At 54.6% G+C, this 20,662-nt stretch overlaps 4 protein-coding genes across 13 annotated transcripts in view; 2 read left to right on the top strand and 2 right to left on the bottom strand.

Annotated features, from left to right (window-relative positions):
- The window catches only part of LOC309637739 (nuclear pore-associated protein 1-like), a 29,299-nt gene extending 26,227 nt beyond the window's left edge, over nucleotides 1-3,072 (top strand). For 4 of the 6 annotated variants that reach the window (XM_082412885.1, XM_082412887.1, XM_082412886.1 and 1 more), the window contains one exon: nucleotides 39-3,072. In XM_082412885.1, the coding sequence (XP_082269011.1) occupies nucleotides 39-685 (647 nt within the window). In that variant the 3' untranslated portion in view covers nucleotides 686-3,072. Of the gene's footprint in view, nucleotides 1-5 lie in introns of all 6 variants that reach the window. The other 2 variants (XR_014250784.1, XM_082412889.1) reach the window with 1 other exon arrangement.
- Nucleotides 3,073-3,181: 109 nt separating this feature from the next.
- MYD88 (MYD88 innate immune signal transduction adaptor) lies at nucleotides 3,182-7,838 on the bottom strand. Of its 4 annotated transcripts, none has more exons than XM_082412983.1 (5): nucleotides 7,444-7,838; nucleotides 6,428-6,562; nucleotides 5,851-6,031; nucleotides 5,575-5,666; nucleotides 3,182-5,302 (listed from the first exon to the last, which is right to left on the bottom strand). In XM_082412983.1, the coding sequence occupies exons 1-5, from the start codon at nucleotides 7,769-7,771 to the stop codon at nucleotides 5,148-5,150; spliced, it is 891 nt and encodes a 296-aa protein (XP_082269109.1). In that variant the 5' UTR covers nucleotides 7,772-7,838; the 3' UTR covers nucleotides 3,182-5,147. The 4 variants fall into 4 exon arrangements, with proteins under 4 accessions (XP_082269109.1, XP_082269110.1, XP_082269111.1 ...); XM_082412985.1 differs by having other exon boundaries at nucleotides 5,138-5,302; nucleotides 5,575-5,617; nucleotides 5,842-6,031; nucleotides 7,444-7,832; XM_082412984.1 differs by lacking the exon at nucleotides 6,428-6,562 and having other exon boundaries at nucleotides 7,444-7,832.
- Nucleotides 7,839-9,343: 1,505 nt separating this feature from the next.
- Nucleotides 9,344-19,922, top strand: ACAA1 (acetyl-CoA acyltransferase 1). 2 transcript variants are annotated; one of them, XM_082412940.1, is made up of 12 exons: nucleotides 9,344-9,665; nucleotides 9,869-9,962; nucleotides 10,946-11,003; nucleotides 13,809-13,888; nucleotides 14,192-14,234; nucleotides 15,995-16,093; nucleotides 16,980-17,060; nucleotides 18,208-18,398; nucleotides 18,555-18,734; nucleotides 19,027-19,082; nucleotides 19,190-19,335; nucleotides 19,555-19,922. In XM_082412940.1, the coding sequence occupies exons 1-12, from the start codon at nucleotides 9,489-9,491 to the stop codon at nucleotides 19,628-19,630; spliced, it is 1,281 nt and encodes a 426-aa protein (XP_082269066.1). In that variant the 5' UTR covers nucleotides 9,344-9,488; the 3' UTR covers nucleotides 19,631-19,922. The 2 variants fall into 2 exon arrangements, with proteins under 2 accessions (XP_082269066.1, XP_082269067.1); XM_082412941.1 differs by lacking the exons at nucleotides 9,344-9,665; nucleotides 9,869-9,962; nucleotides 10,946-11,003; nucleotides 14,192-14,234.
- Nucleotides 19,923-20,177: 255 nt separating this feature from the next.
- DLEC1 (DLEC1 cilia and flagella associated protein) overlaps nucleotides 20,178-20,662 on the bottom strand; it is a 101,594-nt gene continuing 101,109 nt past the window's right edge. Inside the window, 2 exon segments of the mRNA XM_082412715.1 lie at nucleotides 20,178-20,344; nucleotides 20,429-20,661. Of these exon segments, the coding sequence (XP_082268841.1) occupies nucleotides 20,227-20,344; nucleotides 20,429-20,661 (351 nt within the window). The 3' untranslated portion in view covers nucleotides 20,178-20,226.

Below are 20,662 nucleotides of genomic sequence, written 5' to 3'. Positions count from 1 at the left end.
CACAGGAACACAACTTCTGTAAACTTTATTTCTGTCAGAACCTGTCTTGCCAAGCCATGGCTGGAAGAAGCTCTGGATACAGATCAGGGGCAGAAGGTCCTCAGGAGCGGCGCCCAATCCACCCCGCGGAGGCGGTCGGCGTTGCAGTCCAGCAGGCCCTCCCGCAGGGAGGCACGCACGGCAGGCAGAGGCACCGAGTCCTGCAGTGCGCACAGGTCCTCACAGCGCCAGAAGTTGGCCACGCTGTCGCGGCGCAGCTTCAGCGAGTGATCGTGGCCCGAGCGCGGCCTCGGGGACGCTGGCTGCAGATAGGATGCCCACACCTGCCTGGGGGCCACGACTCGCCTCCCGGCCCCTCAGGCGCCCATCGCCCGGCGGCTGCGGCCCCGCAGCCTGCGCAGGACCGGCGTCGCAGCCAGAAGACGCAGGGCCACGGGCCCCAGCTAGGCCGGCCCCTCGATGCCGCGGTCCCGCGCGGCCTCCCGCCCGCAACGCCGGCCGTTGGCGCCAACCTCATTGGCCTCCACGCCGCGGGCCAGTATATTGTTTTTTGTTTTTTGTGTTTTTGGACACAATTTTGTACAGCCATCTCCAGAACACTTCACTGTGCAAAACTGAAACTCTGTACCCATTAAACAACTATATTTTCCGAATAATATTTGAAGTTGCCTTTTTAGAAACTTGAAGTATAGTTAATTTACAATGTTGTGTTAGTTTCAAGTATAGCGGAGTGATTCAGTTTTATGTGTGAGTGTATGCATATATTCTTTTTCAGATTCTTTAAACAACTCTTCATTCTCTCCTTCGCTCAGGCCCTGGAAACCACCATTCTATTTTCTATCTCTAAGAATTTGGCTGTTCTAGATACCTTATGTAGGTGGAATTATATAGCATTTGTCTTTTTGCAACTGGCTTATCTCACTTAACATAATGTCCTCAAGGTTCATCCATATTGTAGCATGTGTCAGAATTTCATTCCTTTTAAGGATGAATACTATTCTATTATATGTATATACCACATTTTTTTTATTCATTCATCTGTCAAGGGATACTTGGGTTGCTTACCCATTTTGGCTATTGTGAATAATGCTGCTACGAATATGGGTGTACAAATATCTCTTTGATATTTGCACCCTGCTTTCAATTCTTTTGGGTTTCCACACAGAAGTGGAATTTCTGGATCATATGGTATTTCTATTTTTAATTTTTTGGGAAATTGCCATACCACAGCAAATGTACCATTTGGGTTTTTTGCTTTGTTTTGTTTTGTTTTGTTTGGCCACACAGTGTGGCATGCGGGATCTTAGTTCCCCGACCAGGGATTGAACCCGTGCCCCTACTTTGGGAGCACAGAGTCTTAACCACTGGACCGCCAAGGAAGTCCCAGTTTTCTGGGTTTTTTGGTAGTAGCTGTCCTAATGGGTATGAGATGGTATCTCATTGTGGTTTTGATTTGCATTTCCCTAATGATTAGTGATATTGAGCATCTTTTCATGTACTTTTTAGTCATCTGTATATCTTCTTTGGAGAGATGTCTATTAAAGTCCCTTGCTCTTTTTTTTTTTAATATTTATTTATTTATTTATTTATTTGGCTGCATCGGGTCTTAGTTGCAGCACGCGGGATCTTTTTTTATTTTTTTAGTTGCGGCATGCGAAATCTTTTTTTTTTTTTAGTTGCGGCATGCGAAATCTTTTTCTTTTTTTAGTTGCAGCATGCGAACTCTTAGTTGTGGCATGTGGGATCTAGTTCCCTGACCAGGGATTGAACCCGGGCCCCCGGAATTGGGAGCATGGAGTCTTAGCCACTGGACCACCAAGGAAGTCCCCCTTGCCCATTTTTTAATTGGGTTGTTTATTTTTTTGTTGCTCTCACATATTTTGTATATTGACCTCTACTGGATATATGACCCCAAAATATCTTTTTATAATTTATGTGTTTGAACCAGGATCCAACAAAGTCACACTATATTAGTATATTTTATTGTCTAATCTGGAGGAAATCCCTGTCCCTGTTTCTTTCCCTTGCCCTTGACTTGTAGCAGAATCCAAGTCCATTGTCGTGTAGATTTGTAATTTTGTATTTTACCTTTGCTGCTGCCCTCCAAAATTTCCTGCTTTTGCCTTGGATAATTTCATCAGTGAATTTTCCCTTTAGGAGAAAGGATTTCTCTATCAAAAGTTCCTAGGGGACTAAAACAAAAATGAGAAGAGGAAGCTTTCTCGGTATCTGGGAACCTACCTTTGGGGAGGTGGGCACTGGAGGAAGGAGAGAGGGGTGTGAGGATTAGATGGGGTTGAGCTGAGCGCATTCAGGTCACCATCTTGACCTGAGAGAACAGGGGCTTTCCCCATGACGTGACTGGTATGGCCCAGAGAGCCCTCTCCATGACCAGGAGCAGACCCAAAGACTGTCCCCCCAGCCATGGGGGCACAAGGCAGATCCCAGGGGCCCTGCTGGGACCACACTGAGGCTTTGTTCCCAAGGGGACACTGGAGAGGAAGGTCTGGCCTCAGGGGGACTTTCTAGGAGTCCTGAGTGTACAGAGGCAAGGCTGGGAAGCCCCCAGCGTCCAGGAGGCTCAGGAGCCAGGACATGGTAACAGAGAGACCAGTGAGAGAAAAGCTGTGGTCGCTGAAAATATCTGGGCACTCTAAAAGGTCACCAGAGTTATCTCTGGGATTAGGATTATGGGTATTTTTTTCTTCATATTTTCTAATTTTTCTCAAGTGAACAGTAAAAAAATCGTGCATTCTATTTAAAAATAGATCGATCCTTTCAGGATTAACACAGATATGCCCAAGGATGGCCATTACTGGTAACAACTGCGTTCTCTGGAGATCTGTGATCTGGAGTGGGGACTCTCCAGACTCTCCTTGGAGCCTAGGAGAGCAGCCCCTCCCGCTGGCCGGGCCAGGACCCAGGAGTGTGGCACAATCCCCAGAAGACCAAGCTTGGCAGAGGCAAGCAGTGTCCCCAGCGTCAGTAGCTGAGCTGCTGTTTACAGTTCTGCCTGCAGCCCTGGTGAGGCTTGGACCCTGTGAGGAGGAGGCCCAGCCTTAAGGAAGTTCCTGGCAAACCCACTGGAACCTACCCAAGGGCCCAGTTTCATGTACCCAGGAGAGCGTTATCCCAAGTTACTGCTTCCAAACTCCTTCCAGACACAAATGAAACCTGCTACTCCCAAAGTAGAGAACTCTTTATTATAAACCTAGGATACAGAAAGGGAAATTACAAACAGAGGCATTTCTCGGCTCTCTTTGAAACTCTCACAATGAATACAAACAGGTGTGAAAGATACTTTTTTTTTTTAAGTTGTTAATTTTTTTTTGTCCTTATTGAGTTTGTTACAATATTGCTTCTGTTTCATGTTTTGGTTTTTTGGCCCTGAGGCATGTGGGATCTTAGCTCCCCCACCAGGGATCGAACCCACACCCCCTGCACTGGAATGTGAAGTCTTAACCACTGACTGCCAGGTAAGTCCCTGAAGTCCCTGAAAGATATTTTCTTTTTCTTTTTTTTTTTTTTAAGATACTTTCTTGAAAGAGTTTTAAAATACTTCCCGGTATCAAAGTGGGGATAGGTACCTAGTAGCTAAGTGCTTCATCAAGATCATGCAGAGAGGGGCCTCCAGTCCCTCCTGAGACCCTGAGGGAAGGTACTTGGTTTGCCCCAGCCCTAGCTGGAAGTGGTGCAGAGAAGGCATACATTTGCTATTAGATTTAGGGTCCTGGGTCCTATCCTCGCACAGAGACCTGAGACCATGACATTTTCTCCTTGAAGGAGAGCTTAAGGGAAACCAACGTACAAATCCCCCAAGGAGGGAAAAACAGCTGTCACAGCTAACTTGCTCTGTGAGTTCAAGCAGGTCTTTCCTCGCTCTGTGCTTCACTGAAGGCGTAAATGCTGGCATAATGGGTCCTTTCCAGAGTCTGGTTCCAATGAAGAGGGAAAACAGAAAAAGAATACAAGATTGTCCCATCTTAGTCCAGGGTTAGGCCCCCTCTGTGGTGGGACTGTCCCACCCAGCTGTTCCTGGCAGCTGTATCCAGGGAAATGTGTGCATGAAGATGCCTGTATGTGTGTGCATGAGGGTGCCTGTGCACGTATATATGTGTCTCTGTGTGTGAGCTTGTATGTGTCCATGTGCCTACAAGCTTTGGGGCAAGAGGCTCTTGTGTGGTCACTGTAAACTAGTCCCAGCAAATAACTCTGTAAGGCAAATAAGTACAGAAGATTGGTGGGAAAGTTCTCTGTGGGTGGCCCAGGGAGGAAGGCTTCCTGCTCACACCACCATGGTGACCTAGCTCCAGAACCCAAACTTGATGGAGAGGCCAGAAGATGGGATCCCATCTCATGCAGGGCAGAGCTGAGAGCAGGGCCACAGGCACTCAATAGGTGGAAGTGAAAAGCAGCCCCAGACGCTCAGGCCAGTCTCTTGGGGACTTATCACAGGGAAGGTGCGCAGAGGCTGGGAGGAGTCAAAGAGGCAGAGGAGAGGTGGACCCTTGGGGAATCAGGCTCAATGTAGGACCTCCCTATGCTGGGCCAGCCTGCTTCCCCATCCGTCCCCTGGGGCAGGAGGAAGTGGGATGTGAGGTGGGGCAACAGGGCCCCAAAGCATCCGTAGGCACCATTGTGGAAGCAGCTGCCCCAGCAGTGCCATGGTCCCAGCAGTGGCCAGCACGTTGCCCAGGCAGCTAGCTCTCTCTCAGCCAAGATTTGTCTCCTGTCCCCAGGAGACTCAGAACAGTGCTTCACCATTTCCCACAATCATTCGAACACAGCTACTGCCTGTTCTCCTCACCCTACTTAGTTCTCAGGTGGAGAAACTGAGGCCTAAGATGTGTGGATGGGTCAGAGCTGGCTCTTCTGGTCTTCCTCTTAGTCCCAGCTGGCTCTGGTTTTTACTGTCCTGGCTGATAACAGCAAGTGGGCGTGCCACTTGCAGCCACATGTTCTATGCAGGACATGAGATGTGATGTCCAGATATGTACAATGGCTGCAGCTGTGTCTGTGGAATTGGCATGTCCAGGAATCAAGAGGCCAGTGGAGCACAGATTCCCCGTACAACTGCAGGTGGAGGCAGGGGTAGAAGTACATGTACAGGCAGACAGATGCACACACACCTAGGGACTCAGGGCAGTTCAGGGCAGGGACAGGGCCTTGGCGAGGCGAGTCCAGAACCAGGACTTGGTGCAGGGGTTGGTGTAGTCGCAGACAGTGATGAACCGCAGGATGCTGGGGAACTCTTTCTTCATTGACTTGTACTTGATGGGGATCAGTCGCTTCTGATGGGCACCTGCAAGCCGCCAAAGGGTACAGAGCTGGCACCAGGCTCTCACTCACAGTGGGATGGGACCAATCCTCAGTCCAGGGGTTAACAATATCCCTCTCCCAACTAAGCACCCCTGGTACATATTCACCCACACAAAGGGCACTCATGTGCACGCACACTTATGTGTAGAGACCTGCCCAAGTTCCTTGATGCTCTATCCGTGGCCCTTGGTGAGGGAAGGCTGGCATCTTGAGGCCCCGCCCACTTCTCTGTGGCAAGGGCAGGGCTGAGCTTACCTGGAGAGAGGCTGAGTGCAAACTTAGTCTGGAAGTCACATTCCTTGCTTTGCAAGTAATCATCAGAGACAACCACCACCATCCGACGGCACCTAAGGGAGAGTGGGCAGGCTATAGGCACTGTGGTGACCTAGTTCAGCATACCCCCAGGGGACAGCCTTGGGAGGAGCCCACTGTGCCCAGGCTAGACAGGGTCCAACTGGGAGGATCCCACCATTGGGATCCCTGGCAGGGCTTTGTACACCCACCCACTTGCCCCCTGGCCACCTAGCCAACCTCTTTTCAATGAGTTCGCTGGCGATGGACCAGACGCAGGTGCCAGGCAGGACGTCGCGGTCAGACACACACAACTTCAGCCGATGGTTTGTCTGTTCCAGCTCCCGGATCATCTCCTGTACAAACTGGATATCGCTGGGGCAGTAGCAGATGAAGGCGTCAAAACGCTCAGGCATTTGCCCTGGGTGCAGAACACAAGGGTGATGGTCAGAGCGCTACAGGAAGGCTGGGGAGGAGCCCAGCCAGGGGCCCCCAGCCTAAGCGACTGTGATCCTGGACCCTACACAATCCTGAGATGACACTACTCGGAGAAAGTGCCTTTCCCAGGAGCGGAAAGATGAGCACCTCCTTACCACCCCAGGCCAAACCCTAGGTTGACCATGAGATAGACACATCATTTCCTGAAAATCTCATACCAAAACCAGAGGTAGGACTTTATTATTCCCATTTCTTAGGAAACTGAAGCTCAGAGAGATTAAGTGACTTGCCCAAGGTGCCACAGTCCATCTGCTTTCAACATCCATGCTTTTAACACCACAATGTCCTATGGCCCAGGGGGGCAGTACTGGGCCCTTACCCAGGGGGTCATCGCAAATGGTGATGCCCGCCGGATCTCTCGTCCGAGGGATGCTGCTGTCTACAGAGTCCACCTGTAAAGGCTTCTCAGATGCCTCCTGCTGCTGCTTCAGAATATACTTTTGGCAGTCCTCCTCTGTGGGGAAGAGACAAGGTGTGGCCAGCTCCCCGCAGGTACCCCACGCCTCTACCCACGGTCAGGATCCAGCCCCTGTCCCACCTCCCTGGCTGTGTTGTCCTCCAGGGCTTCTCTAGCCCAGAACTGTAGTGCCATCCACAGTTCAACAGCTCTGAAAAGATGAGCTTCCACCTGGCTCTGGCCATCCTAAAGGGATGTCAGTGGTGTTCTGGCCATAAGGGAAGCCATCAAGGTCAGGCTTGTGTCTCTATCCCATTGCCCTCCACTCCCCCTGCCCTCTCCGGGCTCCTGAGAATAGAACCCAAGGTATGCTTCTTCTAGGATCCACGGCTGATGTGAGCAGGGCATGTAAGAAGAGCTCAGGAGACGTGGTGATTATGTGCAGCGAGGGCAGCAGCCCCAACCAAGTGGGCCACTGTCCCCATGCCTGTGCAGGTATGTGTCAGCAAGTGGCAGGAAGGGGTGCATTTTCCAGGGACCTGAAGTTTCCAAAGACTGTCAGCTTTCAGTCCCTTACCTGCCTGTTGCTCTACATACTTGAAGCAGTCCCAAGCCCCCCACAGAGGACCCCTATTCTGACTCCTGGTCCTATGTGAAAGCCTTTGCCTAAGCTGTTTCCTTGTGCCTTTCCCGGCCTTCGCCTTCTTTCTCTAGTCCCTATCATCCCACGTATTGAAAAAGGGAACTGGTCTTGCACGGTTCCCCCTCTGCAGGCTGCCTCCAGTGTCGCCCTTGCCACCCCAAAACTACTACCCCCCCGCCCCGCTCTCCCCGCCTCCAAGACAGGAAAGGTGGGACGGATGCTGAGGCCAGTTATGGTCAGCCCCTTAATCCCCACCCCCACCTCGGATATGAGCCCCGGAAGGGGGGGTCCTCACCGATGCTGGGTCCCAGTTCCATCAGCAAGTCGTCGCGGCCCAGCTTGCCGAGCAGCTCGAGCAGGCGGCCCACCGAGGCGCCGGGGCGTCCCTGCCAGTCGTCCAGCAGGCTGCCCGTGGGGTCGGCATGCGTCTCCAGCCGCCGGATCTCCAAGTACTCGAAGCCCATCTCCTCCGCCAGCGCGGTCCAGTCGGCCGCCACATGCGCCCGCAAGTTTAGGAAGAGCGACAGGCGGCGGCGCACTCGCACGTTGAGCGCTGCCAGAGGCAGAGAGGACATGGAAGGGGTGGGGGGCGCGGAGCCCTCGTCCGGGCCTCCTTCAGCCATGGCGGGCCGTCATGCGGAGGCGCGTCGTGGGTCTGCGCTTCCTCCTTCCCCTACCGCCACCCCGCCCACCCGGCCCCGCCCCGCCCCGCCGGTTTCTCTTTCGAAGCGACGCCCCGCCCTACAATCTGGAGCCCCAGTAGATGTGCGGAAGTGGGGGGCGCCCCACCCCTGCCCTCGGGATCTCAGGGGACTGCGGGTGTGGGGACCGGGAACCTACCTTTTAAGGTCTACGGAGCTCCACCTATCTGTCCAGGAGGGTCTGGTGCGGCGGTAGGACGATGACCTTCCTTCCGGGGTTATAGGAAAGAGGTGACTTGCTCTTTGGCATCTGGTGGACTTACATCCTTTCCATTAGGGATCTGAGGGGTTCATACGGTCCTGCCCTCGAGGATGGCGGGGAAGGGGCAAGGGGGCAGGCATCGGCTCTGCCTCCCTCCACCCTCTCCCCCAATTCTGGTAGAGCACACAATCCTGCCCTTAGGAGTATGGGGAATCCCTGGCTGTACACCCAGAGTTGGAGGTGGAAAAGGGCATATTGCCTTCTGGAGCCAGAGGCATGCCACGGCCCTGCCCTTGAAAAGTGGGGGGCACGACCCCACCCTCCGTGTTTGAGGGTAACAGGACACCTTGGCCTTCCTGTCTGAGAGAAACCCAGTACTACCCTCTGGGGTCTAGGGAAAACATTGCCATTGGGAGTCAAGTGGGCACCCGGCCTTGCTTTTTAGGGGGCAGAGGACATCGTCCTGACCTGGGGAGCTTTGGTTTATTCACTCATTCAGTAGGTATTTATTGATCACCTATTAAGTGTCAAGTATGTTGCAGGCACCGTGAATACAGAGTCCTTCTCTGACTTGGTGGAAACCCCAGCCTAGCGGGGGAGGTGGGCACTAATCAAATCATCCCAAATGACTGTAAAATTGGTTTTAAAAAAAAAAAAAGTATGATACTCTTTCTCCAGATAGGGGGCTTGTCACATCTCCGGCACATTTGTGCAATCCGTTCTCCTGCCACCCCAGAATCCCAGATTCCCTCAGTCTTCTCGAAAGACTTCCCAGGAGAGCCCAAACGCGTCTGGGTAGGCTCTGGGGCATCTCGGAATTATTTAGGTCCCCCAGCTTGGGGGAGACAGCAGAGAAGGCTAGGCAGGGGGAAGAGGAATTATAGTCGCTGGCCCCTCTTTCCCGGCAAGAAGATGCAGGCGGCGCTCCTGACGAAACTGCCTTCTGTTTGGTGGCGGGCAGCGGGCAGAGTTGTAGGGAAAGGAACCCCTGGCAATGGTGAAATTTGCTTCAAGATACCAATGGTGCTCTTGGAGACCCGCCTCGGGTTTGGCAGTAGGCGGGGCTGCAAGTGGAAAGGTTTCCTGTCTGTATTTCTAGGCGGGGCTTCAGAAAAGCCCACCTCCTGGTTGGCAACCGCCTGAGGCTACTGTAGGCGGGGCTTTGAGTGGAAAGACCCTCTTGGGTTCAACTTTAGGAGGTTCCGTTTGCGACTAGGGGCGGGACCTCAGGCAGACTCGCCTTCTGGTTGTCTGAGGCGGGGAGGTGGGCGGGACCTTAGAGGGAAGGGCCAGTCAGACCCGCAGGGTTGTGGGCGGGGCTTAGGATAGAGGAAGCGGGCGGTCTGAGGTACGGTTCCGCGCCTGCGCGGGCGACGGTCTGTTGGTTGCTGCTCTCTGCTTCTGGGTGGTTGGGGCTTTACCCTGCTGAGCTACGCGATGCGGAGGCTGCAGGTGGTGCTGGGTCACCTGAACCGCCAGCCCGCTTCGGGCCCGGAGCCGGCGCCGCGGGCCGCGCCGTGTTGGAGCGGCGCTCCGCGGAAGTCGGCGGAGGATGTAGTGGTGGTGCACGGGCGGCGCACGGCCATTGGCCGATCGGGCCGCGGCGGCTTCAAGGTGAGGCCCCTGGGCTCGGGCGCCGGGTGTGTGATGGCGGCCCGGGGTGGGCTGGGGTCTGGCTCCTCTGTTCGGTAACCCTCGGCGTCGGTGGTGGCTCCGCGCCCGAGTTGTGACCGCTCTGTCCCTCTGGGGTGGGGCTGGGGGAGCTGGGATCTTGGGAACCCCGAGCACCGCCACCAGCCGCGCGATTCCCGCTGCAGGACACCACCCCCGACGAGCTTCTCTCCGCCGTCATGACCGCGGTTCTCCAGGACGTCAAGCTGAGCCCGGCCCAGCTGGGAGATATCTGCGTGGGTGAGTGCACTACCCGGGCCCTGCGCTCGGTTCTCGCCTTCCCATTACGCCGAAGCCCTCCTCAAACACCAGGCACTTTCCAGGTGTTTTCCCTGAGGGGAATGTCGATGGACTTCACGCAGCTGACTGTAATCGTCCCTTTCGGGCTATAGACTCCACCGCCGCACCCCCGCCTCCAGGCATTTTCTATGCCCGCTCCAAGCACATTCTGCATATTAAGTATGATAGAAAGCAGGGATCTCAAGTGACAGACATTTCAACGCCAGGGTCTTGGCGCAGGGGTTTGAGAACACCCTAAGAGACAGGAGGCTAGGGTTCTCTACCCATCCTGACGTACTATCTATGCCAGGGTAGAACAGAGGGAGTTTGGAGCATCAAAACCCATCTAGTCCAGCCCCGCACTTACAGATGGAGAAACTGAGGCAGATGGAGAAACTGAGGCCTGGGGAATTTGCAGCAGAGCTTGGACCTGAATCCAGGACCTCTTGACCTTCAGTCCAACCCTTTTTCCCCAACTCTGCTCCTCTAGCCTGGAAATATAACATTATATGGTAAGAGTCGCGTCACATAAGTGTCAGCCCTAGATGGGGGATCACTGTTCCACCCCTGGAGTGCCAGCAGGGCTTGGTGGAGGACACTCAGGGGAAGGTGTGCATTTCAAAAACACTTTCCTAACTGACAGAACTACTTCTTCAGACTTCAAGCTTTGCCCTACATTCTTCTTTCCATGTTACCTTTTAAAGGCAGGCGACCTCCCCAGTGTGTGCTGATTTGGAAAAGCAGGTTGCATGGGCAAGGGAGCTTGGGCCTCTCAGGGACTGGATCTAGTGTATGGCCAGGACAAGCTGCTGTATATAGCTGGCTGGCCCTGCTCCAGACCTTGAAATTCCACTCTTTCTGAAGGAAGATCTGGAATGCCCCCCTCTTGGTAATCACAGCTGTACCTTAGTGCCTGGCACTGAATAAAGGTTTGTTGTCCACAGGAAATGTGCTTCAGCCTGGGGCCGGAGCATTAATGGCCCGAATTGCCCAGTTTCTGAGGTAAACTTTTCCAGTTCTTGCTCTGGGTTGGCTATTCACGCTCTTGCTTGGGCTGAGGTCCCAGAGAACTCAGCCTGTTGGGGGAAGATCAGGATTGGACACCAGACCTGGACACAGCCAGGGTCCTCAGCACCCTGCTTTTCTGGATGCTGCCTTTCCCCTACTTTGAAGGGAGGGTGTGTTTCCCAGCGCTGAGCCAGGACAGACAGCCTTTGGGACTGGAGCAAAAAGTTCTCTGTGGCCTGATTTTTCTTAAGCCAAAGTCAGCTTGTTGCTTGTGAACTCTGTCCTCTTGTCAAGTAAATAACCAGGTTGGCACACTGAAGAGTGATTTTGAGCTTTTTAAACGCTAGCCCATCAGCAGAGGCTTGGGGACAGGGCAGAATCTTGGGGTGAAGGGTAGCCCAGAAGGGGCCCTGGTGAATTGCCCTTTACCACTTGTTGTCCTAAGACAGGGAGGAGGTTTAAATTATTTTCACGTGTCGATTTAAGAGTCACTGAGCTGTGTACTCCCAGCTTCGTGGAGAAGAATTAACAGGAACATAAACTAGTGAAGGAAAAGGAAAACTGACAAAACCTGTGGAGACTAGGAGAGGTTCGGACTGCTTAGCCTGGATTTCAATGATTCCAGCGATCTGGCTCTAGATTTGACTTCCAGCCTAATCTACCTGCTGCTTCCTCTTTCAACCAGCCTGCTGAAAGCTGGTCTTTCTGTCCCCTTGCAGTACTGTCCCTACCTCCCCTCTCTGCCCTAGTTAAACCCTGTTCAAACACAGTTTCGCCATTTTGACCAGACTTCCCTGAGTTCCCAGGCTTAAAACGAGGGCCCATTCTTTTCCAGTCGCTAGCCACGTGCTTCCTTGTGATGTGCTTTGCCATCTTGCTCTGTTATTGTAGTCTCTAATAGTTAATTCACTTTCTGTGTGTGGTCGGGCATCCTCTAGGGCTCTGTATTATAAACATGTCAGCATCTCTCCGGTGGTGCCTCATACTGAGTAGGTGTTTAATGAACACTTGGTGGATTGGGTGAAGGGGTGGTAACTAAGTAGTAGGGAGTTAGGGGACCTGGGAAGGGTTAAACAGGCTACAGGGACCTAGGAGACTATCCACCCAAGAGGGTCTCAGCAGAGCCTGGCATGAGCACTAGCCCAGAGGTTCCCGACCCTGGCTGCACGCCAGAATCAGCAGAGTCAACAGAGTGCTTTCACCCCTGAGGTTCTGAGTCCATGGGTCTGGGGATTTCCCAGGGCTTTGTACCCTTGGCCAGCACAGGTTACACTGGCAGAGGCAGCCTCACCAGCTTCCTGGGCTGGAACCAGTGTGAGAGCCTGGGGGAACCCGTCAGAAGAAGGGATGTTAGAACACCTAGTACCCATCAGGGATTTTTGTCCAGCCTTTCTTTTGTGTGGGAACAGCCTTTCCAGAGACAATGGGAACATAAAGGCAATATGGTTACTAGTAAGGCTGAGGAGGGGGGATGGTTTCTAGCCTCAAACTTGAGACATTCCTTTCTTTTTTTTTAATTGAGGTATAGTTAATTTACAATGTTGTGTGAATTTCTACTGTACAGCAAAGTGATTGGGTTATACATATATATACATTCTTTTTTTACGTATTTTTTTCCATTATGGATTATCACAGGATATTGAATATAGTTCCCTGAGCTATACAGTAGGACCTTGTTGTTTATCCATTTTATATATAATAGTTTGCATCTGCTAATCCCACACTCCCACTTCGTCTCTCCCCTACCCAGCCCCCTTGGCAAAAACAAGTCTATTCTCTGTCTGTGAGTCCATTTCTGTTTCGTAGATAAGTTCATTTGTGTCATATTTTAGATTCCACATGTAAGTGATATCATATGATATTTGTGTTTCCCTGTCTCACTTACTTTACTCAGTATGACAATCTGTAGGTCCATCCATGTTTCTGCAAATGGCATTATTTCGTTCTTTTTATGGCTGAGTAATATTCCGTTGTATATATGTACCACATCTTCTTCATCCAGTCCCCTGTTGATGGACATTTAGGTTGCTTCCATGTCTTGGCGATTGTAAATAGTGCTGCAGCGATCGTTGGGGTTATGGTTTTCTCTGGATATATGCCCAGGAGTGGGATTACTGGGTCATATGGTAGTTCTATGTTTAGTTTTTTAAGGAACCTCCATACTGTTCTCCATAGTGGCTGCACCAATTTACATTCCCCCAACAGTGTAGGAGTGTTCCCTTTTCTCCACACCCTCTCCAGCGTTTGTTATTTGTAGACTTTTTAATCATGGCCATTCTGACTGGTGTGAGGTGGTACCTCATTGTAGTTTTGACTTGGATTTCTCTAAGAATTAGTGACGTTGAACATCTTTTCACGTGCTGCCTGTTGGCCATCTGTCATACTTCAGACATTTATTTTGCACTGGTTCTCTGTCTCGGCCACAGGCCCTCTTCTCTATTCTTTATGGGAATCAGGGATATACAGTTTTAATTTTTGAATCTTCAAAGGAAGAGAAAGAAGGACCCCTGTGGCCCAACCAGCCTTCTCTTGCCTCTGGGCTGTGCTTGGCCTTGGATGAGGAGAATCACAGGGTGGAGGGGCATGTGATTGTGGGGCACTGGGGAGCAAGCACCTGCAGAGATGGGGTTTGCCCAGTGTAGGTCAGGCCTGGAGTAGGGGCAGGGCTGCTGGGTTTCTTCCCCTGGGCGTTCTGTCCCCTGAAGGGCCAGTCATGTTGGCCAGGAGCACAGGCCTGCTTTCCCTGAGAGCCTGGCAGGGGAGAGGGGGCTGACTCTGTGGTCTCACTTTCTGTTTCAGTGACATCCCAGAGACCGTGCCTTTGTCAACTGTCAATAGACAGTGTTCGTCAGGGCTCCAGGCGGTGGCCAGCATAGCTGGTAAGTTCTGACTGGGTGGGCACCCAGTGCCGCGGCCTGGCCTTGGTCCGGGCTCCTCGGGTTTCGGTCGTCAGAGTCACTGTCTGCTGGGCAAGCAGTAAAGATTTCTGACAGGACCGTAACCACAGAAAGCCTGGAGGAGAGCCCCTCACTGCACCCCCAGCCTTTTCTGGACGCTCCTGGGTCTTCCATCTCTGAGGCTGGGGCTGAGTCCCACTTAGAGACCAAGTGGGGAAGAGGCTCCCCTGTTCCCAGGGCAGATGGACTCTGGGGAAGGATGTTTATGAAATGCTTTTGTTGCAGGTGGCATCAGAAATGGGTCTTATGACATTGGCATGGCTTGTGGGTAAGAATTTATTCCTGCTGGAGCTTATTAACCGACTTGTAACAGTGAAACTAACGTTCATCTCCTGAGTTCTCAGAGGCCATGATTTCAGAATTCTCCCCTGGCCCTTGCAGGCGCTTAGAAGTTGTCCCCAGCTCTGGCTGCTCAGGAACTGCTCACATCCCTCGGCACCAGAGGAAATTGGCTTTGAAGAGCTTTCTTTCTTGGAAATCTGTCAGGCTGGAAATGTGGGCAAGCATTGTGAGGAAATACAGCACTGGGTTTCTGTCTTTGGCTCTTGTTGATTCATGATGGCTGCTGAGAGAGCAGTTTTGCTTCCCTAGAGCCAGGGACAGCTGCCTCCTGTAGAACTAGTTTGTTCATTTCACAGGCTGGCTGTTCCCCACCCTGACCAAGGTGGAAACTTCCAGCTGCCTCCTGGGTTCTGAGGGACACAGTCAGATCTGTGGTGGTTTTGTCCCTGTCAGCTGTGACTCCATCTTTGGCTGCAGCATGTGGAGCCCAGGGAGGGGAAGGCTGGGGTGGGCGTCAGGTGCTGGCAGCCTCGGGGAGGCCAGCAGCCCCAGGATCCTGACGTGCTCCCTCTGCCTCTCAGTTCCTCTCCATAGCACTTCTCGATTGGAGCCCTGCTGGGCCGTCTCAGAGCTGTGCCAGTTGGCACTTGCTGTACTGCCCTGTGTCTGCAGTTGTAGATAAACCCAAAGACCACACTGCAGGGACTTTGGCCAGGCAAAGGCCACTGCCCAGGCTGCCCTCTGGTTTCTATCTTATTGGAGGAGGGTCGGGGGTGTGGGTGACCTGAGGAGAAGGTTAGAGCCTTCATGAGTTTCTTAGCGGGTATCTGAGTCCCCACGCAAATTAAAGACTGTGTTACTAGGGTGTTAAGGATTTGGGGCCAGGACGTTCCCTCATGTCACAGGCTGGCTGTTCCCCGTAGACTGTGATCATGACGAGTAGCCCAGGATATCCTAGGTGGCAGTGGGCTCTGAAGCCAGACTACCTAAATTTGGATCCTGGCTGAGTGACCATGGACAAGTTAACTCAGCTTCTCTGAGCCTGACACTGTTCAAAGCGCTCTTATACCTGAAAAGACTTTTTTTTTGGTGGGGGGGTGGGTGGCTGCGCTGCAGGGCATGCGGGATCTTAGTTCCCCGACCAGGGATCGAACTTGTGCCCGCTGCGGTGGAAGCGCGGTCTTAACCGCTGGACGGCCAGGGAATTCCCAGAAAAGATTTTTACAATAGCGCTGGGCACACGAAAAGCGTGCAGTCAGGGTTATGTGTTACCATCCTTTGAGGCCTTCTATTCTGCCGCCTCCTGGAAGCCCTTTTGACCACACTAAACTGAGATCGCGCTAGTTTCCCTGGGCTCCTAGCACCTCCTGGTCTATGCAGGTCGGCTTGCTCTTTGATGTGCAGCTTTTAAAACATTTGTCTCTTCTCTCCGCTGAATTTGTGGCCCCTGAGGGCAGGGCCCGGGCTTGTTAGACGTGTTTCTCCCACGGTGGCCAACACCAGGCTGCTTTCCTTGGGAGCTGCCGACCGGCTGCAGGACCAGTTGTGCTGGGAAGCGCGGCCCTGCCCAGGCATGTGGATTGTGCAGCGGTGGGGGCGAGGGTGCGGCTGGGGCTCAGCAGCCCTGCACCCCCGGCTCTGTGCTGCCGGCCAGTGCCCTGCCTTGAGCCCCCTGGCCGTTTCCCAGCACTTGCCAGACGCAGAGCTCTCCGTGGGGTGTCGCGCTGATGATCACCTCCTCTTCAGGGTGGAGTCCATGTCCCTGGCTGACAGACAGAACCCTGGAAATGTTACCTCTCGCTTGGTGGAGAAGGAGAAGGCCAGAGATTGCCTGATTCCTATGGGGTGAGCGCCCACCGTGGCTCCGTGTGCCTGTCCCCGCTCAGCTCCCTGCCTGGCCCGGAGCAGGGGTGCAGGAACTTGGATTATCTTGTGGCCTCCCGCCTTCGGCCCTGGTCTGCTCTGCAGGGACTCTGGGCGTGGGACTTAGTGCTGCCCCTGACTTCCGTGTCCTGAGGCCCCCAGTCCACTCTGTGCCTCTGGGTTTCCAAGCATGGCCCAGCCTGTCACTCCCACCCTGAGGGGCTCAGTCACACAAGGCATGGATGGCAGCTGCACCCTGAAGCCTTGGAGGCCTAGAAAGTTGAGAAGGCGGGAGGCTTTTGCTCACCGGCCAGGCTGGCGAGGGCCCTTGGGCCCTGTCAGTGCAGCATCAAAGGTGCTGCATTCGCAGAGCAGCTAAGCTCTGCATCCAGAGCCACCCCCGGGGTCCGTGGGCAGGGAGTCGCGGCTCCGCTGGGCGTGTGAGGGGATGTGCGGCTGCCTCCACATCCGAGGGAAGCCTGTGAAGCCAGAAGCGCTGGCTGAGGGCCCCTCTGTGGCTCTGGGCTCCCAGGATGAGGGGAGGCTCCAGCTACGGGGAGCAGAAAGCTGGGTGTGGCCTTCCCAGAGGGGACTCGTCTCCCACGGTAAAGCACTTTTCCTTGAGGCACAAGAGAAGCTGGCCAAGCCAGTTAGTGCCCTACCCACGCCCTCCTGTGTGCTGGTCTCTGGTGAACGGGCTTCTTAGAGTCTGGCCAGCGTCGCTGACTCCCTACCTGTGCTCCGCCCTGAGTCGTCACTACTGTCTCTGTGGCACAGACGGGCTCTCCGGTTCTCTCCTGCCTGCAGCCCTGGGGCCCGTCCCCAGGCCGCCTGGCTCTGCGCTAACTGTTTGTTGTCTGTGTTCTAGGATAACCTCAGAGAACGTAGCCGAGCGGTTTGGCATTTCGCGGGAGAAGCAGGATACCTTTGCACTGGCTTCCCAGCAAAAGTGAGTGCTCTTTGGGGTGAGATGTTTAAAGGGCTGGAGAGTGAGGTTTGGAGGCTGTCCTAAGGGATCTCAGGTGGAGCTGCCCTTAGGCTACCACTGGTTTCCAAGCCTCTACCTCCCAGAAGGGGGAGGTGGGCAAGGGCCGGGGGCCACTGTGCAGTTAGCACTGTGTTCCATTACGGTCTGTTTACCCTGAGTGTCTTTCCCTAGCTTGGCCTCGGTTACCCCATCCATTCATTCAGAGTGTAAGGAGGGCCAGGGCTCTTCTCTAGTTGGCTGTGGTTTGGTGATTAGACATGGTAACCACAGGCTTCTCTGGAGAGCCTGGAGGGTGGAGCCGGTGCTGCCGGGGACCCTGGCATCCCTGAGTCTGGGGTAGCATCCTGAGGCAGCGGCTGGGGACACTGAGGCAGTGGTTCTTAGCCACTTGGGTGCAAGTAACCATTTGAGAATTTGGTGAAAGCTGTGGCTTCCTCCCTATGGGAATGCCCATGGGCCCTTACATTTTGCATATGATTGCAAGGATCACCCTATAATGCCCTATGCTTTGACACTGTTTAAACGCAAAGATTCATCCAGTAGTTTGGTATATGGCATTTTATTTTATTTTGACATTTAAAAAATTTTATTTCACTAACAAGTTTGTGTTAATCGTAAGTGTCACTCATGCAAATTATGCATAGATATATTCAGGGTAGTATATGTCATTTTAATCACGTGGAAACGTGGGAAATGGATGGAATTGAGCGACGGGAGGGAACAGAAAAGCTGGCAGAACCCAGCATAAATATTTCTGGGGCTCCAGCCTCAGTTTGGCTTAGTCCCTCTTGGGTGAAGGTCTCAAAGGGAAGCCGCCACTTCCAAACTTCCCCCTCCCCTTTGAGGTTGGGATAAGCCAGGATCTGAAGATCTAAGGCTGATGGCCAAGAAGTCCCTGTAAAGCCCTGGGCTTCCCACTCCCAGGGCAGGTGGGGTAGTAGGGGACCCTCTGCCGTCCCCCCGAGGTGAGTGTGACCCCACATTTAGCAGCCTGAGCTTGCATGTCTGTCCCAAAGGGCAGGGCAGGAGGCAGAGGCCTCAGGGAGGGACCCCAGGAAGGAAGGTAACCCCATGGAAACCTGAGCCTGGCTGTCCACGGTGCTGGCAGGGCAGCCAGAGCCCAGAGCAAGGGCTGTTTCCAAGCTGAGATTGTGCCTGTGACCACCACGGTCCGTGATGACAAGGGCACTGAGAGAAGTGTCACCGTGGCCCACGATGAGGGCATCCGCCCCGACACCACCCTGGAGGGCCTGGCCAAACTGAAGCCTGCCTTCAAGACGGGGGGCTCTACCACAGCTGGTGAGACTGGGCTGGGGGTGGGGTGAGGAGGGGGCTGCTTCTATACCGGGTGTTCTCCTCTGGGAGCCTGGAGCCACCAGGCAGGGTGGACGTGGAAGGTCTGGACCTCCCCGGAGCTGCCCCCGAGGCCTCCTTAACCCTGTGGTTTGCCTCTAGGAAACTCTAGCCAGGTGAGTGACGGGGCAGCTGCCATCCTGCTGGCCAGGAGGTCCAAGGCAGAAGAGTTGGGCCTTCCCATCCTTGGGGTCCTGAGGTCCTACGCAGTGGTTGGGGTCCCGCCTGACATCATGGGCGTTGGACCTGCCTATGCCATCCCTGTAGCTTTGCAAAAAGCAGGTAAGATGGCTCCTTCACATCCTAGGTTTGGATCCAACTCCTGCCTCTCGTGCTGTTGCCAGAGGCGGGTGCCCGGGGTGGGCATGCGGGTGCCGCAGAGTGAAGATGGGGCAGGCCAGCACCCCGACCCCTTCCTGACCCCACAGCTGGGACCCGCTCACCCATCTGGAACAGAGGCAGACACACCGGGCAGCCCAGCCTCCAGCCCATGGATGGCGCAGGGCCCCAGGGAGTCTGAGAAGCCTGCTAAGGGGCCGCTGGGTCAGCTCAGGTCTTTTCCGCTTGCCTGCAGGGTTGACGGTGGAGGACGTGGACATCTTTGAGATCAATGAGGCCTTCGCAAGTCAGGCGAGCCCCCGTTTTGCATTGTTGCCTGGGCCGACCAGTTGGAGGCAGCGGGTGATGGTGCAGGGGACCGGGGAGGGAGCTACAGCTGATGCTCAGCCTCCTTCCAGGCCGTCTACTGTGTGGAGAAGCTGCAACTGCCCCCTGAGAAGGTGAACCCTCTGGGGGGTGCGGTGGCCTTGGGCCACCCGCTGGGCTGCACTGGGGCGCGACAGGTCATCACACTGCTCAACGAGTTGAAGCGCCGTGGGAGGCGGTAAGGCTGGCCCCCGTGGAGGTCGGGGGTGGGGGGTTGGGGGGAGGCCCAGCTGGTGCGCCCGAGGGGGAGGTGGCCGGGAACCACGTGCCCTGAGGTCTGGCGTCCTGTGCCCGTGAAGCCCTTGGTCCACCCAGCTCAGCCTGGTCCGGGGAGAGCTTGGTGGTTGGGCTTCTGCCCTTTGTGCCTTCACCCAACCAGCACATTTTGCTTCCACAGGGCGTATGGGGTGGTGTCCATGTGCATCGGGACCGGCATGGGAGCCGCCGCCGTCTTCGAATACCCTGGAAACTGAAAGAGGCCCAGCCCAGTGCTCTGGCAGTAGCGCTACAGACGTGACACCTGGGGAGTTCCAGCACCGGTGGTAGTGGCAAATCAAGGCACTTCAGCTAATTAATTTGGCAAATGTGAACACTGATGAGACAGTACAGGAGTGGGTGAGGTATCGGGCTGCCCTCTGTCGGGCCCCTCTAGCTGAGACAGACAGGCAAAGGTGGCCGGGGTCACCCAGCCTGCAAGGCCACTGTGTGATTCCTGGGGAAAGGGGCCTGTGGATGCGGAGTGCAGTAAACATCGTAAATGCATTACCTTCCCTTAGTGGCTGTGGTTTTTCCCAAGAGCCAGTTCTTGCTATGCTGGTCCTGCCTCTGCTGAATCTGAATACTGACTCTTAACTGCCCTGGTCTCCACAGGGGCATGGCCTACCCTTTGTATTAGCTCTGAGGACACAGGGCGCAGGGCCTGGAAGTGGTGGGGCGGGGGGGGGGGGGTCCCTCCATCCCAGGAGCTGTTCAGAGGTCCTCCAGTAGGTGCCCTGGCCCAGTAAACCTGCTCCATAGCTCTGGGCCGTGTTTATTTCCAGTATTGGGGGTTGAGGGCGGAGGCTCAGAGCTAGTAGGGTGACGCATATCTCTCGTCGTACGAGCCTCGGCCCTGGAGCCGCAGGGTGCAGGATTTCTCACCGAGCACGCCTTCCACCACCAGCGTGGACTCGTACAGCTCACAGCTCCTGTGGGGAGCAGGGGCTGAGATGAGGAGGGGGCCCTGGGCCAGGGCTCCAGAGGCAGCACCAGCGAGGCTGGGAGGGCCGTACCTGGCGGTGAAGGAAACCTGGAGGGGGACGGAGGTGGGGGGTGCGTTGACCGGTCGTGCCTCTAGCAGCCCGCTGCTTGGGGAGACCCTGAAGGCAACGGGGTCCTTGTCTGGCTCCTGCTGGCCTGCATGAGGGGAGGGGGACACGCAGGAGCACAGCCAGCGCCATGCTCGGCCCACTGCCCGCATCTCGGGGGTGCGCCTCTGCTCCTGCCCATGAATTCTCAGGTGGGCC

Source organism: Balaenoptera physalus (genome assembly GCF_965194825.1).
Source record: "Balaenoptera physalus genome assembly, chromosome: 11".
NCBI lineage: Eukaryota > Metazoa > Chordata > Mammalia > Artiodactyla > Balaenopteridae > Balaenoptera > Balaenoptera physalus.
The sequence above is the reverse complement of the archived record's forward strand: the minus strand, read 5'-3'. Positions and strand labels throughout refer to the sequence as shown.

Coding starts and splice junctions, on each gene's coding strand:
- MYD88 (XM_082412983.1), bottom strand. CDS start 7,771: ATGGCTGAAGGAGGCCCGGACGAGGGCTCCGCGCCCCCCACCCCTTCC. Junction 6,563..7,443: donor GGAACTGGGACCCAGCATCG/GTGAGGACCCCC, acceptor TCTTCCCCACAG/AGGAGGACTGCCAAAAGTAT. Junction 5,667..5,850: donor AGCGAACTCATTGAAAAGAG/GTTGGCTAGGTG, acceptor ACTCTCCCTTAG/GTGCCGTCGGATGGTGGTGG.
- ACAA1 (XM_082412940.1), top strand. CDS start 9,489: ATGCGGAGGCTGCAGGTGGTGCTGGGTCACCTGAACCGCCAGCCCGCT. Junction 9,963..10,945: donor GCTGGGAGATATCTGCGTGG/GTGAGTGCACTA, acceptor TGTTGTCCACAG/GAAATGTGCTTCAGCCTGGG. Junction 11,004..13,808: donor CGAATTGCCCAGTTTCTGAG/GTAAACTTTTCC, acceptor TTTCTGTTTCAG/TGACATCCCAGAGACCGTGC.